General features: G+C 40.3%; 3 protein-coding genes across 7 annotated transcripts in view; 2 read left to right on the top strand and 1 right to left on the bottom strand.

Annotated features, from left to right (window-relative positions):
* Nucleotides 1-16,656, top strand: part of cpx (complexin) — a 148,578-nt gene that overhangs the window by 4,924 nt on the left and 126,998 nt on the right. The window lies entirely within an intron of this gene.
* On the top strand, nt 25-4,156 carry LOC657225 (serine/arginine-rich splicing factor 7). 3 transcript variants are annotated; one of them, XM_015983531.2, is made up of 5 exons: nt 25-164; nt 263-463; nt 2,525-2,717; nt 2,976-3,229; nt 3,743-3,883. In XM_015983531.2, the coding sequence occupies exons 2-4, from the start codon at nt 271-273 to the stop codon at nt 3,001-3,003; spliced, it is 414 nt and encodes a 137-aa protein (XP_015839017.1). In that variant the 5' UTR covers nt 25-164; nt 263-270; the 3' UTR covers nt 3,004-3,229; nt 3,743-3,883. The 3 variants fall into 3 exon arrangements, with proteins under 3 accessions (XP_015839017.1, XP_015839018.1, XP_008199911.1); XM_015983532.2 differs by having other exon boundaries at nt 2,982-3,229; XM_008201689.3 differs by lacking the exon at nt 2,976-3,229 and having other exon boundaries at nt 3,743-4,156.
* On the bottom strand, nt 4,144-16,034 carry Skel (Skeletor). Of its 2 annotated transcripts, XM_008201691.3 has the most exons (9): nt 15,835-16,034; nt 14,946-15,086; nt 14,684-14,865; nt 13,868-14,030; nt 9,555-9,814; nt 8,041-8,140; nt 5,879-7,029; nt 5,685-5,828; nt 4,194-5,629 (listed from the first exon to the last, which is right to left on the bottom strand). In XM_008201691.3, the coding sequence occupies exons 1-9, from the start codon at nt 15,875-15,877 to the stop codon at nt 5,618-5,620; spliced, it is 2,196 nt and encodes a 731-aa protein (XP_008199913.1). In that variant the 5' UTR covers nt 15,878-16,034; the 3' UTR covers nt 4,194-5,617. The 2 variants fall into 2 exon arrangements, with proteins under 2 accessions (XP_968712.2, XP_008199913.1); XM_963619.5 differs by having other exon boundaries at nt 4,144-5,828; nt 15,835-16,031.

Genomic DNA, 16,656 nt, shown 5'->3' on the forward strand with positions numbered 1-16,656 from the left:
TATTGGTTGGCAATTTGGAAAAAATGTTTGCCGAAGCTCCATGTTGCTCGCGCTGAAAATCTCAAAGAAATAATCAAAAACTCCAAAATAAAAGTGATAATTATTATCTTGCCTTGAGTAATTAAGAGTTACGTGTTCTGGAAGTGGTGGAAGTGGCGTTAGAGGTAGGTATTTGTGGTTATGTGATTGATTTGTTGTGGATGTAAACAAACACCGGGCGCGTCCTTGGCGATCGATAAAGTTCATTTTGATTTTCTTCCAGTTGTGGAAATGTCACGGTACGGCTCCGATTGTAAAGTTTACGTTGGTGATTTGGGAAATAGCGCCTCCAAGCAAGAGTTGGAGGACGCGTTCAGATATTATGGGCCTTTGAGGAACGTGTGGGTGGCCAGGAATCCGCCGGGGTTCGCATTTGTCGAGTTTGAGGACGCCAGGGATGCAGAAGATGCAATAAGGGGGCTGGGTATGTATTTGCTTTGCGAAATTGGTAAAGGGGTGTTTGAGGTAAATGGGCGTGTAGGCGTCCTCCATGTTGTTAGTGTGGGGAACGCACAACCTGCTCCTATCGATTTTACCCACTCTTCTAGCTTTTTTATAAATTGCATTAAAGGTGAAGGTTTTTGTTCAGTATTTTTATTACTGAATTTTAATTTGGCGATACTGGTAAGCAGGTTAGCCAAAGTAATTGTGCCCAGTTTGACCAACCTAAATTTTTTTAAATCAACCGGAAATGTCAGTGTTAAAATTCCTACAAGCAAATTTACGCAAATTTATGTAATAAAAGAAGATGGTGTTGGTAGTTTTTGATTTATTTGAAACAAATGTAGTTAAATTTGAACAAGAAAAAGGAAAACAGCTTGGAGATGGAAACAAAAACCGGGACAAGTTCAATACCTCTTATAGTTTTTGAAATTTGGGGAAGAAATCTGAAAATATGTACATAGAAGTCTTAAAACGAAATCTGTACCTTAATGAGTTTCATTAAAGTACATACGGGTCACAAACATTTGACGCATTTGGATTTTTCTACACTGTTTTTAGTACTATTACTTTTGCACAAAACAACATTTAAGCATCCTTTCTTTCAAGAATTATAAGAGAAATAATAATGTATACACAGCCGTTAAAAAAATCCGGACACTATTTTTTTAATTTAAAGTAGCTACTTAATTAATTTAATTATTTTTAATTTTTATTTATCAGGTTGTTTTTGGTTTAAATTGTATTTTGTTATTCAAGACTGCTTATCAGATAACAATGTGACTCAGTGGATTGTCATCAACCATCCTTGCTGGACGATTAGCTGCTGACGTTCGTAAAAAGTAAAAGTAAAAATTTCACCTCCAGCTGTTCGGAGGTGACTCAAGGAAGCTAAATGATTTCTAAATGACCAGCAGCAGACCCTAAATTAATGGTAGCCTATCAAAGGTCACAACTTAAATTAGTACACCAGTATGTGAGTTGAGAATGTAAGAACGTACTCTTTACAGATGAGACTAGATTTAGTCCATCACCAGACGGTCTGGAAAACTTGTGGCAAAGTCCGAACAAACCATTCAATCAATACTGCATATCATCCAGAGCTGGATTTAATAAAGCAGTAATATTGCATGATCTGCGCAGGTATATCTTTAGAAACCCATACCGATTTGGTGTTTGTTGAAAACTGGACAATATCACCACATAGGTATATCCTCGAATGTATAGAATCACATGCACCATTCATTGTCGAATTTTTTTTATGGATGATAAGTTTGTTCAAATTCCTCAAGAATAGTTCTCACACCCATCCTAAGCAACCCATATCGTTTAAAAAACGTTATAAGAGCTCTTGGTTGTAACACCCTGTTATTAGTCTTAAATTTGGATTTTTTTTTTGTCTTTTTTTTAATAGCAATATAGGAACTACTCTACTCACTGCTAAGATGTTTCTTGGCAAAACACAATTTAAAAGTTGTGATAATTTTGCATGCACCACAACAGAAATTTTGGAGGTGTCCCGAATTTTTTGAGCGTCAGTGTATATTTATTCAGTCCCTTAACATTAACTAATTGATTTTAGTTAAAAGAAATTGGCAAAATTCTAAAAAAATACACTAGCATGTTTTTATAGCAGACCATAGGAGAGTGCTTTGTTCTCTCGCTTCTTTTATTTCATTCCCTCGGTGTACATTTACCTAATCTATGATTTTTTATTCAATTTGTGTTGCGTGAAGCTAACTTATGCTCATAACAGTGTGCTTACGTGCAACCTGTTTTTATCAGAATCTCTGGATTATATTTTTAGACTCAAGTAGCGATACATTTTCTCAGGTGTTTAATAATAATGCTTTGAAAGGACAGATGTGCGTCAACAATTCCTAAAACTAAAAATTTTAACCATGTTTCAACATGGAAATCTCAATAAGTGACATAAACGAAACAAAAACAAAATTTTTCGTCATGTGCCAATTTTCCAACCAACAATTTCACTTATAAGTAATCTCAAATCAGTAAAAGAGTCTAATGAGCCAAATTTTTGCAGATGGTCGTACCATTTGCGGCCGCAGGGCTCGTGTGGAGATGTCGAACGGGAAGAGCGGAAGCGGCCGTTATAGAGGTCCCCCGCCTCGATCTCGTGGGAGGCCTTTCCATCCCGACGACCGTTGTTACGAATGTGGAGACAGGGGGCATTATGCAAGAGACTGTAATAGATATAGACGTGGTGGAAGGCACAGGTGTGTTATTTGTCTTTGTGGGGGTCGCAGTCCGTTAGTCGTTAAGTCAGTTTAATTTAATTTTGTATTTTTTCTTTTATTGTTAATTTTATTTTTGAATCAATTTGCTGTACAATTGGATCGTGTGATTTATCGGGTTTTGTTTTTGTTATTTTTGTTTTTAATTGGTGGTTTTGGCGGTCCAGTTGTGCAGTAATGGGCGTATAAAAGCGAGCCGCATAGCGGTGTGATTGGCTGACAGTGATGCCATGTTTATAGGTATAGTCTGTGGCCGATAGTAAGGTAAAGCGTTGAGTTCATTCTCGTCTCGTTGTATGCCTCTCCCGCTGACTACTGCGTAGAGCTGCCACGTAGTACATCGCTCACTCTGTCTGCACACGACTGCATTATACATACGAGACTGCTAGTGAGCCAGTGAGTTACCAGCTCTTTCGGGTGTAGCCCTACCTAGTTGATTTACTCTACCTCTACCTACAATGTTAACTTCACGTCTCACGAGCTCACAGACAATGGTAAAAACTTACATCTAAATATCTCTCTTTAACATTTGACTCGATTCTATTTGTCTACACAGTTTATTAACAATTTTTTGAAAAAACAAAATTTCTGTATATACCGGAGAAATTGTTCTTTTTGGTAGTGACAGAGTCAAGAAATTGTATCACTTGTAAATATTTTTTGTTGGAATTGTTTGTTTTGGTCGTAGTTTTCGATTTTATTAACTGCAGTCGTGACTTATGCAGGACGCAAAAATGCGCGACTTAAATTAACCTTTTTACGTTTTCAGGTTAGTATTTTATTTTTTCAAATTGTGCTCAAGGCAACGATTCTGTACAATAATTTAACCAGTTTCGTACTTACTCGTAGTTTGGAGTAGTCTCAGACTCGAATCATTTAAACAGAACCCTTTTGATCGTAAAAAAAATCAACTTTTTATGTTTGTTTTATTATAACGGGGTTTTGTTTGGATGAGTTTGTTTGTCAGCAGGTGTTTTTTCACGTTGGGATCTGTTTTGTGTTGACAGGTCACGCAGTCGTTCGAGAAGTCGTTCGCGTGATCGCAGGAGTCGCTCCAGAAGCAATTCTAGATCACGCAGCAGATCACGAAACCGTTCTAGATCGCGTTCTGGGTCTGGAAAGAGAAGTAGAAGCAGGTCGCGAACTGGCGATAAGAATTCTAGATCCAGGTCTAGATCTCGCAGCCGTTCCGCCCCCAAAGAAAACGGGAACGCCACAGAAAAAGATTAGGACCAATGTTGTGTTGTTTTCTTTCTTTAACGTTTCTTAGCTGGTGTTGTATAAATTTTTATATTTGATTTGGTTGGATTCGATTGATTAATTGCCATAAATTTCAATCAGTAATAAATAAAAATGCACTTGTATTAAGATTGTAAGTGTTTAGTGTATAAAAATATATAATCACATGAAACAACTACAAATTGTTTTATTTACACAAAATAACGACACAAAACTTACTAAACTATTTAACAATCATTTAAAATAAAAAAGCATTAGATAACCACGAACTGCGGCCTACACCCCTCTTTGATGTCTTATCGGACTCAGTTTTGTTGAACCGCTCGGCGGCGTCTCTAAATCTCTGTTGATTAACCCTCGCGATTGTAATTGCGGCGCGTTCTTGTTGATGATTTCGGGATTAAGCGGCGGTAGTTCACCTTTGAAAGGTACAAATTGCGGTCGGGCTTTGATAAGTTCCGCGGCTTTAGACGCCCTCATGTCTAGAATGCTGGAACGGTCGGCGATTTTCGCCGTGAGACTTGCACCGGAAACTCGCTTACCGTCGTAAGTTACAACCACGTCCGGTGGCGACCCTAGATCTAATTTCGCCGGCTCTTCAAGATCTATGTTGGACGGTTGGCGACTTTCGCTAATCTGCGGCGGTTTCCCTTGCGGCGGCAAATAGTAAGACTCGACTCTTTCGGCGGCTTCAGCGACCGGTTCTTCGTCCTGAATGCTTCGCGAGTGCTTCACAATGACTTTCTTCACGTAGGGCCGTTTAAGCTTGGCTTTGTCGACCGGCGACGGAACAAACACCGGTTCGAAGTGCTGTGGTGGCTGGCGCGTTTTTCCGCGGTTTATGACTCCAACCTCGCTCTCGTATTCAAGTTGGGGTTCATCGATTCGTTTTTGGATTGCTTTCGTGATGATTGGTTTGAAGCCGCCTTCAATTACCACCGATTCGGGTCGGAAGCCGGTATTTAGCGCCGGTTTTAGGCGATTTGCGTAATTCTCTACGGCCGGTTTGATTGTTTCGAGTGGCGATGAAGTGGTTTGTGGTTCTTTGTCAGTTGAGGCTTGTTGGGGCGAGATTTGGACGTTCTTAACTGTGACACTTGGCGGTGTTGACACGATTACGGGTCTGGGTTTGGCGAGTATGAATGTCGGTCGCCGATACTTGATTTGCGATTCTGAGAACCGCAAAGGATCCATCAAAGGGGGTGGCCTTTGCAGTGTCATAATTTGTGGTCTGTAAATCGGTTTTTTGACCCGTACGACCGGGTAGTACGGTCGCTTCGGTCTTACCGGTCTGCGCTTTACAAAGTTATTTTGAAATACCAACTTAGGAGGAACAAGAAAACTTTGGTTTTTTGGCTTAATGTCGGAAGTGGTGGCAACTATGATTTTGTCGCTAATTGTAGGGGTAGCTCGAGTTGAAGTGGAAGTGGAAAGCGGAAGAGTAGTTTCGTTTGGTGCTTCTGAAGGTATAGATTTAAGCCTGAAATCCTCCCCAATAGGTTCTAAAAGTGGGCTAGGTTTGAAAGTTTGTTGATATGGGGTGTAGAAGACGGGAGTGTCGAATAAATAAGGAGTAAATGTGGAAAATACGGGCGTCATGTAGATGGGAGTTTGGATCAAGACGGGATCATTTGTTACGGCGGCTATTTCTGAAACTGTTGTATTATTCTTATCTTCTGAATCTTCAACTATTAAAGCATTTGGTTTTACCCTTGATTCGGTCCGGATCGAGGGGCTTTGTTCGAGGTCGGCGGGGGCTGGAACTATGGCAGCTTCGGGTTCGCTAGCTGCAGGCTGCTCGTCGCACTTGTCGTGTACGTTTATCTTCCACCCCAAATAACGATGCGTGAAACACTGAAATCAAACAAAATTCACAAAACAATTTCCCCCCAGTTAAAAAATACCTGATAATAGACCGTATCAGGAGTGTCTTTATCCGGAGTCCATTGGATGACTCCAGGCTCGCCTTGGTCACATTTTAACTCGAGTGTTCTTTGATAAGCCCCAAACGACTCAAAATCATCGGCTTCCAAATCGCCTTGCTGGGTCCAGTGGCACAGTCTTCCCGTTCCTGTAGGTTTAACACTTCCGTCCTTCCCGGCAATTGCGCCGGCGAAAATCTTCACATTTTTCTTCTCTTCGGGGGTTTTGTACTCGTATCCTCCCACAGGATCATCGGTGATGTAGAAGGGATGGTATTTGGCCGCGACCTCAGGGTCGAAACCGCCCTCCACGACAAACGTGTACGTTTTCCCTCGGACAACATTGATTTCCGGGATTAACAGTCCGTTAATGTACCATGAAATCCCCCAACCCACGTGCCCCGTAATCGCAGGGTACCCCCTCTTGCCCCCGGTGGGGCCCATCTGGGCGTAGAAAACCCCATCTTCCGGTTCGTAGCACTTGATCGGTGGGATGTCCCAAGCGTCTCTTTTTGCGACAGGGGCCGGAGTTGGAACAGGTTTGTTGTTTCCTCGTCGGCGTTCGGTTTGCCGCGGCCGGGAAGCACTTCTTTCGTTATCAGCGACTTCCTTCCTGTTGGTACTTCCCCGTCTTTTCTCCGTGTTACGTGATCTCGAAGGCGCCGCAGTCGTGGGTTTCATGGATGGTTGCTCGCCTTCCGGCATGGGGCAGTTCCATTTAGCCGGGCGTCCGAAGTCCAGGAACTGGTCGCCTTTGGTGTAGTGGCTGTGGAAGGAGACCTCGTTCCTCTGGTTGAGGGGGCCAATGGCCCAAATGATGGCCTGCGATCTGTTCGTGTGGATCTGCCGGTCGTACTCATCCGAGGGCTTGAGGGGCCGCTGGTAGGTCACTATGGAGTAGCCGTTGACCATTGCAGCGTTGAGCAAGCGCGCGTTGTTGGTGTTTTCCTGCAGCCGGTTGTCAGGGCAAGATCCGGTGGGTCCGGAGCATTGCGATTTGGCGGCCAGGTGGTAATCCTCGGCGGAGCCTTTCGAGGTCTCCTTGTCGACGTAGGCAACGACCACGTCGCCGCCGATCATTTCGCTTCGGGAATCATCGCCCGAGATGCCAAAAGACATGTATTCTCTATCGTCTGCAAAAGATTTTTTTAATTGTGGGTCGAGTAAAAGTGAAATGGACTTTCTCTCCGGTCGTTAAACTTGGCGAGTGGGCAGTCAGGGACAAGAGATTTTTGCAAAAGGTCGGACGTCCTTTGTTATGTAAGAGTCGTGCGTCCATAAATCATAACATTTTCGAAAAGGATGAGCGCAATGAAAAAGCCGTAAAACGTAACGAATAAAAAAGTAATAATGTTTGTGCGTGATGTTCGCGTTTGATTAAGTTCGCCGACGGTAGTTGAAGACGGAAAATCTCAGTTGATGCAAAATTGAAAAATAATGAGTCATTCAAACGCGATCAAATTGATTGGGTCGTCCGGAATTACACTATGAAATTGCGTTGTTCGGAATCTTGTTTATAAAATTTAACGTTCAAATTTTCAAACGAACCGGAAAATACTGCCACGTCCAATTAAAAAACTTCGATTCGATTGCTTTTTAATTACTTAAATTGCTCAATTTTTGTACATCCAATTTAGCGCGGGTCAATAGACCGTCGAGAGGCTCGTAGTGACGCAACTCCTTTGTAGTAATTTTTTTCCATCGCGATAAATCGCACGAAAATGCAAATTTCGTTGCATTTTATCGGCGAAAAAATCTTTTTTCCGTGAACTTTACTATTATGACTCAGGTAATTGACATCTAGTGCACATAGTGGTTGGTCAGGGCCGGTGAATGGAGATCGATCGGTCTCCATCTCATAAATAAACTAATTTGTAAAACTATTGTTAGTTCTAACCCAATTAACTTTTGATGCGTGTTCGCGTCTGATAGGAGAGGTCGTGCAGAAATTAGCATCAACTGGCGGTCACAATTGGCCCAGTCTTTGTCAGTTCAGGGCCAGCGTTGCTGTGTCCACTTTTTTATCTCGTTATGGGCATTTTCCGCCGATGCAGGAAATGCAAGATTGCGGCTTTCACTTTTACGCGAAAATTCGCGATTATTTGCAGGGCGAAGAGTTGCGCAATACGCCCACGCTGACTTACCTAATTTTGCAACTAGTTGCAAAACAATACTGTCTCCGGCGACCGCCCATCGCACCTCAAATGCCAGGTCATCGTACAAAACTTCGCAGTTCAGCTTCGACTGAAACAGATTAATTTTGCTGAATTACATGCGACATTTACGGCTGTCTGCACCTGGTGCAAGAGGGATCGGGAAGATTCAATGATGCGCCTTATGGACGTTTGTACAAAAAGCCTTTATTTGTATAAAGTATAAAAATATAAATATAGAGTACGATAAAACACATGTGTAAAAGTGCATTACAGCTGAGAGAGACTGGCCTCGGCGCGAATTTCATGCTGGGTCATTAGTTTCAATTAAATTTTAATTCCGTAAAGCCCTAATAATAAATTCAGTAAAATGATTCCGTGATGAAGTTTCAATTTGTTATTGAATCAGCCGGGGCAAGGGCGACCTAATTTTTCGAAAATCAATCAGACCGCACGAAATTCGAATAAAGCTTTGAACTAAACTTAATAAAATATGTTAAAAACGAGTTTTGCGTTAACACCTGAACCACTTCGCCGTCCTTGAGTGAAAATTTCATTTTTCTTTTGTGTGTCAAAAGAGTACCCACGAGCGTGGACGCCTTTATCTAGCCTTGCATGGAAAAATGTCGAGATTGTTGTGCGAAATGATAATTTTATGCTAACCTTAATCTATTTTCAAGGTGAAACGTTAAAGTGCATTCAGGTGAGACCGATCAAGTATTTATAGAGATAGCCTCGAGAAGTTCAGTTGGTTCTTCAATCAATCAGAAATATCACGTACAAAAACCGGTATTAAATGTGAACCAAGCCTAAGATAATACTGCCCATCACTGAAATTGTCACATAAATATTAGAATAAATTATTGTTAGATAAAGCTGTACAGGGTCGCCCGAAATTTATGGTCCGCGTGTGGCCTTTACCCGAATGGCACGTAACCGTTTTGGCCGCCGGCGGCCAGATCGAATCTGTTGTGTTGCCGATTGAGCTGGGCTTTGATCTGCTGTTCTTCCAGCAACCGCTTGTTTTGCAGGAATTGATTGTACGCCAGCTGTTCCTGGTACTGTCTCTGCTGCAAATTAAACGGGGTGTACGGCACCGGCTGTCTAAACTGCGGCTGTTGGTAAACGTTTTGATCGATTCGCTGTTGTGCGTAAATCTGTTGCGGCGTCAACAACTGCTGTTGTTGCACGAACGGCCCGAAATTTTGACTCGGCTGCGGCCGTTGGATGAAATTTTGAAATTGCCGTGGCCGGAAGGTGGTCGCTTCTAATTGTCCCCCCACTAGCGGCACTCGGGGCCTCGACACCTCTCTCGAGATGTCAAAGTTACGGGGTCGCTTCTGTAACAACCAGAAACACGTTAGTGTCTTCAAGGGGGAAGGACAATAGCAGAAGCAGGACCACCCGACCATCAGCAGAAGCAAGGGAAATTAGGGCCAGTCTTTCAGCTGGAACGGCACTCCGGTTTCGTCGGTTTACACACGAGTTTCGCTGGTTTATCGTACCTGTGGGCTCACTCCGAGCATCTTCAGCGAGGGGGGCACGTTGACGTTTTGCGGGATCTGCACGTGGCCGAAGTCGACAGTGAAGGCTTCGCACCAGATGCCAAAGTGGCCGATATCGAACACTGTCAGGTCCCCGGGGAGGGTGAGGACGACCGTTTTGCGGTCGTAGCGACGGAGGGGCTCCATTTTGCCGTTCTCGTCAGGCACGCGGATGCCCTGGGGCGAGGGCTTGGGGCCCCGACCCACCCAGAATTTCGCATCTGCAACAAAGGCGCGAAATGCACTGCGGATTCCTAAACAAGGTTCCTTGGAATTATTTCGTAAAAGCAGCTGGTTTTTATTGTTTTTGTAAAAGACAAGCTGAGAATTATTACGGGAGAAGTAGGTCAAAGGAAATTCTTCGGTTGTCATAACTCACAAACATTTGATACTCCAATATGAAATAGTATACCCATCTTATTCATTGGGTAAGAGAGTACGAATATTTATTTCTTGTCTGTACTTTTTCTCTTCGAATTAAGTAATACGGTAACGTCGGTGGTCTTGTCCTATGACACACCTGGCTGTAGTTATTTGCAATTCCTGCCTTCACTGGTAAACAGTTTTAGAAAATATTAACAAATCACTACTGAATGTAAAACTACGAGATGTCTGTTTTTTTAAAATGATTCATTCCATGCAATCTTTCGTCTCTCCTATAGACTACTGGAAAAGTCGGCTGCAATTCGTGAACAAATTTTCCTTTTGCTTTAATGATAATTGGTAATAATTTTCAAATTAAAAACACATCTGCCTTGTACTAATTACTAAAAGGAGTCAAATGTTACTCCAATCTCTTACACAACAACGAGATTGTTTAGTGAAATTTCGTCAAAAACAAATAAGAAAATTACAGAAAATAGTGTAATTTTCGCATATTAGGAGCGTTTAAGTTAAAAACGTTTTTTGCGAAATTCTGCTAAATCGAGCTGAAATTTCACTAAATTGAGTCCAAACATAAAAATTATGTATCAAATTGGCTTTTGCGTTTTATTGAATGGCACATTTTCATCCAAAAGCATAACTTCGTTTGTTCGTCAATAATAAGGCTAAAAACCTTCTACTTGAATATGTAAATGGTGTTTTTTTGTATTTATGCATATTTTTGGTCTGCAAACTCAATTATTTTGCAAAATTTTGACAAAAACTACCAAAAAAGCAATCATATTTGATTAAGAATGTTTTTTGGGCCAAAATTAAGATCAACAATTACATAATTTTTCCATCTTTCGAGCAATTACGTTATACGTTGTTCAATGTAAATGTATTATTTGGTGTCCATTCTGCCAGTTTTAAGGAAATGTGTTTAAGAAAAATTTCTAAATATTTATGTTTTAAAATTTATAATAAGTGATCTTCTAAAAAAATAAATGAAAGTACATTAAAAAGTAGGAGAAATGTTCTTTATGTAATTTTTCTGCAAAAAGTTTTATGTGGTGAGATTACCAGCTCTGACCTTCTGGATCAAATGAACATTATAGTACCTAGAGCAAACAACCAAAATCCTCTTACATTTTATTTTTCCACCCCTAATACCGTACATCATCTGAATTTTCCACGTTTTAAATTATATAATAGTATTACAGTAGATCTAGATATTTTCTTCAATAATTTCCAATCCAAATTAAAACTGTAAAGGTCAAACTTCTAGAATACTTTTCTTTGTGATTTATAATGTTTTGTATAATTTAATTGTCTCAATTTTGTTCACATTTTTGGTATATTGTGTTGTTACTTGTCCACTATAGACTAATAAGTCTGTTGGAAATAAATTATATTATTTATTATTATTATATTATTAAGTAGAAACACATTTATTATTTTGAAAAATTTCATCAAAAATAAGTTACGAATTTAAGAATAGTGTTATTTTTGACTACTTAAAATACTATAGGATTCCAATCGCCAATCACTTACAGAAATTTTTTTTATAAACTGAAAGGTGTTTACTTATACTCGTATACCGCTAGTTCTTTGCACAAAAGGAAATCACATATAAAATAAGAATTATAAATCTTATTCATGCCAAACTTTACGCGACAAAAATAATAATTTAACTAATTTAACCAACGATAATAATTAGTTAAAATTAAGGTTTGTGAACGTCAAAATAAAACATTGCATGATAGTAAAAATTTCATAGGCAACAAAAATAATAGAAGGAGACATGAATAGCATTGTAGGTATCAATTTGTAGTATTTGTTTTAAATTAAATATTTTTAATTTTTATTATTTTTTTTTTAATTTTTTTTATTGTCACCTTTTTTATTTATTTACTTTTATGCTTTCATGTTATTTCACAAATTTTGCTCAAAGTTCATAAATTTGTTCTATTCTGTTGTCAAAAGCCCAGTTCAGAGCATTTTGTAGAGAATTACTTGTAGAGAAGTCAAAAAGAAGATTTGAGGCTTCACCATAAAGAAACATTGGTTTGAAGATCACTCTTTGATTTACATTTTCTTCAAGTGTAGGCTAAAAGTTTCAGTGTTCATTGTTATTTATGGTATAGATGACTGTAAAGAATAATAATGTAAAACAATTTCTCAAAAAAGTAGCTTTATTTTGGAGTAAAAAATCTTAAATTTTTGTAATTTTCCGTTTAATTTTTAAATTTACGATATTTTTACTCCAAAACTAAACTAATTCTTTGAGAAATTGTTTTATATTATTATTTTCTACAATTATCTACATCATAACTAACAATAAACACAAAAAATTTTAGCTTCTCTTTGAAGAAAACGCAATTCGACGACTGTACCCTCAAACCACTGTATCTTTGTGGGTAAGTCCCGAATCTTTATTTTGTTTCTATATATTTGGGCTACTGAAAAAATTCTCTACAGTGCTCTCAACCCGGAGTTCGCCTATTTTGTTGCAGTTTTTTGCCGTACAAAGCACTTGTTGTATTAAGTTGTTGTTCTGGTTGTTGAAACACACAATTTTCTCTTGTACGACACCACCTTTGTGTCGTTCGGTATGAATTTTTTGTTATTTTAAGTAGTTTTTTTTGTAGGACCGTTAGATCACACTTTTATTTTTATTTAGCCTATTACGGTGCTACTTTTTTATTATTTTTTTTTTGTTTTCATTAATTATTATTTTTATCAGTTTGGTATCCTTTTCCACTAAACACCTGAGGTAGTAAATGCTTGGATTGCAACAAAATTAAGAAAATTATAATCTTATCATTTTAAATTCTTGAGGTATACCTTTACATTAGTTAATGTAAAGTGTATTGCGTTAAAAAGGAGCTAAACTTAATTTTGTCCCTATAAAATTGCTAAGATCCGTCCCTGTGCTTAGGATGCATTATCTTATAATGATAAGTGATAACAGATAATAATGCAGGAAGACATTAAACAACAAAAGTATTCACTGTAATCAGTTAATCTGATCCGCATTTATCTTTCTTTTGTAAAAATAAATGTTTTGTTTTGTTCAGGCTTTTGGTTAAATAATCAGGTTGTTCGCCGGCCGGTTGATGGAAATGTCGTGTATTTGGATTTTATAATTAGATTCTTTGTAAATTTTGCTGTTGGACTTTCTGCTGTAAGCAGTATTTCAGCCAACTTTCCGGTCCAAACTATTCAGCTTGTGGTCCAGCGCTGTCTGCGAATATTTCTCGAGGATTATAATGAGGTTTTTCGAGCTCGAACCGGTGCAATTTGAGAGGTTGTTTACCTCGTAATATGTACTTTAACTCTGGATTTGTGGTTTTGTATGCTGGTAATGGTGCAACGATTAAAACTGAAAGAGGGCCCAGTAGTACGTTTATGAAAGTGCTACTTTCGTTTTTGTTGTTGTTTACTGTGCAAATTTTCGCAAATAGCTTCGAGGTCGTGATGATGCTTCACACGGAAGTTCAGCGCTAAGTTAATAGGAAATGTCAGTGGAAGTCCTTCTGGATTTACATACTGCTGCAAAAAATGCATCTTGCGCGGAAAAAATTGTTTACAGCGAGACCTTCAAGAGCGAATCTTTTCCAGTCGCTGGAAATGACAGCAAATCTTTTCTCGACTTAATCGCGTCTTTACGACTCGGAGCGAAGATCTGTTTCGTTCTTAATTATTATGGATCGACGTCGCGAAAGCTTCCAGCCAATAAAGTGCATTTGTGCACGCTACAAATCCAATTCCGGATTGCCTTACGCGACTGTCGGAATTGTTTCCTAACATGTTTCCCCGTCAGAACCGTTCTCTATAAATCAGGCCTTTTTTATCTCGCGAAAAGCGCAAGAATTTCAAAGGACGCCGTCACGTAATTCACAACTCACCTGGAGCTTCGCCGTCGTACGACAGGTTCGGCACCAGCAGCGTCTGGGCGTCCACGATGACGATGGGGTCCGACGAGATCGCGTGGACCCCCTTCAAAGGCTCGATCTTCTGGGGCTTGGGGTAGTCGAAACCGCGGGGTATTTTCACATCGCCGAAGTTCACCTGCAATCGAACAAGTTCTTTGCCTAAAAAGGACTCGCCGGCGGTGGGTGGGTGCTCGTCTATATGCAAATTTTTTACACTATTTACATTTCAAAGGGGACAGGAATTTTTCTTTTTCGCATAATCGTCTTAATTGGCACCGCAATAATGGGGCTCAGGTGCATGCGAATATGTTAATGCGATTATTTATGCCAGCAGCGGCATTATTAATGTTCGCACGCGGAAAAGGAAATATTCGGAATTCCGAGAGTCGAAGTGCGGCGCAAATATCTTCGTTATGATGGAAAATTTGCATGCGGCGTTGCATAATTGCAAGTTTTGCGAAATTTATAAGATCGCCGCCTGTCGAAACCTATTGTAAATATCGAGATATCAGGAACGATGTATCCATTCATGGTTTCGCTAACACTCATTTGAATATTTAGCAATCTGGTGGATTCATTAATGGGTTTTGCAAGCGATGTTGATTTTTGATCAGGCCCGGTGTCATTGCCAGTGATTTAATCGAATCGTGCGTTTTGACACAATTCCGAAGGCCGTTTTTATTATGCAAATGAGCGTTTTATGGCCCATTTATTAAAGAGCGAGATGAGATATGCATTGTATTTAAATTGCAAATGGAATGTTTTTGGGAGTTTTCCAAGGTGTTTTACCTCGAACTCCTCGCACCACACGTAGAAGATCTTGATGTTGTTGAGGGTCTTGCCCTCGGGCAGCGTGAGAGTGACGCCTTCCTTCCTGTACCGCCTGATCACTTCGGGACTCCCATTTTCGTCCCTTAATCGGAATCCGGCGCTGTTGGCGTTCCTCGACGTGCTGGCGTAGAAATACGCCGCTGTAAAAAAGACGCTCGAGGCTCAGCGATTTTCACTTTTCGGACGACTTTCAAATTTTGGCTGGAAGAAAGTGTATTACCTGGGCCTTGGCCGTCGTAAGTGAAATCTTTCAGGTATAAAGTTCGGCCATCAACCGCGTAAACTTCACCGGAGACGCCGTGATGTAATTCGGAAAGTTTCCCGATGAATTTGCCCAAATAGGGAGCGCCGGAGACGCCACCTGGGGGGAGGAAAAAACGGTTACGTAAGCCTGATTGTTGGGCATCTTCGTCCGCCCACTGCGTGATGGTTTCGGAGGAGTTATGCAAGGAGACGGCTAAAGAGGTTTTAATTGATCGGCAGTGGCGTGTCGCGAACGTGCAATTTTCTGCACTGAATCAAGCAATGTTCCACTAACTCGATTAATTAAATAAAGGGGTTTGATGCATCTATATTTTATGCTTTCACGTTCTCACCGAGATAATTGCAATTTTATTTGTTCGGGGATTGGCAACACTTCATTCAACTTCTAGATCACATCTAAATGTCAATTTCAATTTAGAACTGGATGAAAATTTCCCAAGAGGCGCGATAAATAATAGATGATTGTTGAAGGTGGATTTTTGCCTCCATGCGAAACTTTCAGAAATTTGATTTTTTGCCGGCCGCGCATGATGTAACCGCGAGATGACAAATGGAAAAATGATCATATTTTACAATTGTTTAGGTGCGCAACTAGTGAAAGTGTGTTAGTAATCCTCGGCGCTTCTGAACTGAACTTTTAAAGTAGGTAAATATGTTTATATGTGTGCGGTGTAAATAATGCGATGCGGTTTCATCTGCCATCAGTTTTATAATTGCACATAATTGTTGTGTGCAATCTTGCACCTGACAAGAATCTAGGCAGCTCTTGAGCAACTGCTCGGAAACGTCTCTATCTGGGATGCGAACGAAGGTCGTTTTCTTTCGGAAAAACTGTGTTGGCTCACCTGAAACGGCGATAATCACAGCGAATGCAACGATGGGGCCCATGGTGGCCGTGGTCAAGTCCGCTGCACAACTGAACGCACAAACAACACTGGCTGAACACCTTCGATGTCTTTCACTTAAATTTCATATGTTGGTGTACAAGAACTGGACAGTCCAACTGTTCTGAACCCCTCTCCTTTTGCAGACTCATTATAAGTGCTTCCATCGCCGGTTTTCCTCTTGCATTAGAAACCACCCTGCTTTGGTGGGGAATTAAAAACCAAATTTTTGTCCCTCTCGTTAATTAATTCGTTCGAAAGGAAAGTTTTTTCTTCTATCGATGTCAATTTTCCCTTCCGGGGCCTTTAACTTGTTTGCCTGTTGTTCTCCCAACTTTCCTAATCCGTTTAGACAGACAGACGGAATTTTTGTAATTCCTCAGCGAGGACCCTTAAAAAGTTTCTAAAGGAAGGTGAGCCGAAATGAAAGTAACGTGTTTACGCTAATCACTTTCGTTGTCCTTGAACTCGCGTTCACTTTTCTTTTACTGACCTTTGCCAAGAAAAGGGCTCAAGGAAATGCAAGGAAGGCCGACAAACAATCGGTGGATTTCGGAAGGTTAGCTGCGTTCCATCACCAGGAAGCGTACTTGCGATTTTTGAAACCTTTAATTTGGGTCAATAATGCCGGCGAAAAGTTTTAATTGATGGCCTAGAAGCTGCCGGTAATTTATTGACAGGGAGATTTTCGCGATTTGAGGCAAATCAAGGTGATTTAACGGGATGAGAGCGACCGTTAATAAACTAACCTTGATTTTCGAGATGGTCGCTTTGTTTGCTTTC

Source organism: Tribolium castaneum, chromosome 2 (assembly GCF_031307605.1).
Source record: "Tribolium castaneum strain GA2 chromosome 2, icTriCast1.1, whole genome shotgun sequence".
NCBI classification, from domain to species: domain Eukaryota; kingdom Metazoa; phylum Arthropoda; class Insecta; order Coleoptera; family Tenebrionidae; genus Tribolium; species Tribolium castaneum.

Bases quoted from the DNA above. Each gene is read 5' to 3' on its own strand.
- Skel (XM_963619.5), bottom strand. From the start codon at position 15,877: ATGGGCCCCATCGTTGCATTCGCTGTGATTATCGCCGTTTCAG. The intron at 15,087-15,834 runs GTGAGCCAACAC...TCCTCCCCCCAG, and splicing joins TGTGATTATCGCCGTTTCAG to GTGGCGTCTCCGGCGCTCCC. The intron at 9,815-13,867 runs GTGAGTTGTGAA...CCTTTGTTGCAG, and splicing joins GTACGACGGCGAAGCTCCAG to ATGCGAAATTCTGGGTGGGT.
- LOC657225 (XM_008201689.3), top strand. From the start codon at position 271: ATGTCACGGTACGGCTCCGATTGTAAAGTTTACGTTGGTGATTTGGGA. The intron at 464-2,524 runs GTATGTATTTGC...AAATTTTTGCAG, and splicing joins AGATGCAATAAGGGGGCTGG to ATGGTCGTACCATTTGCGGC. The intron at 2,718-3,742 runs GTGTGTTATTTG...TTGTGTTGACAG, and splicing joins AGACGTGGTGGAAGGCACAG to GTCACGCAGTCGTTCGAGAA.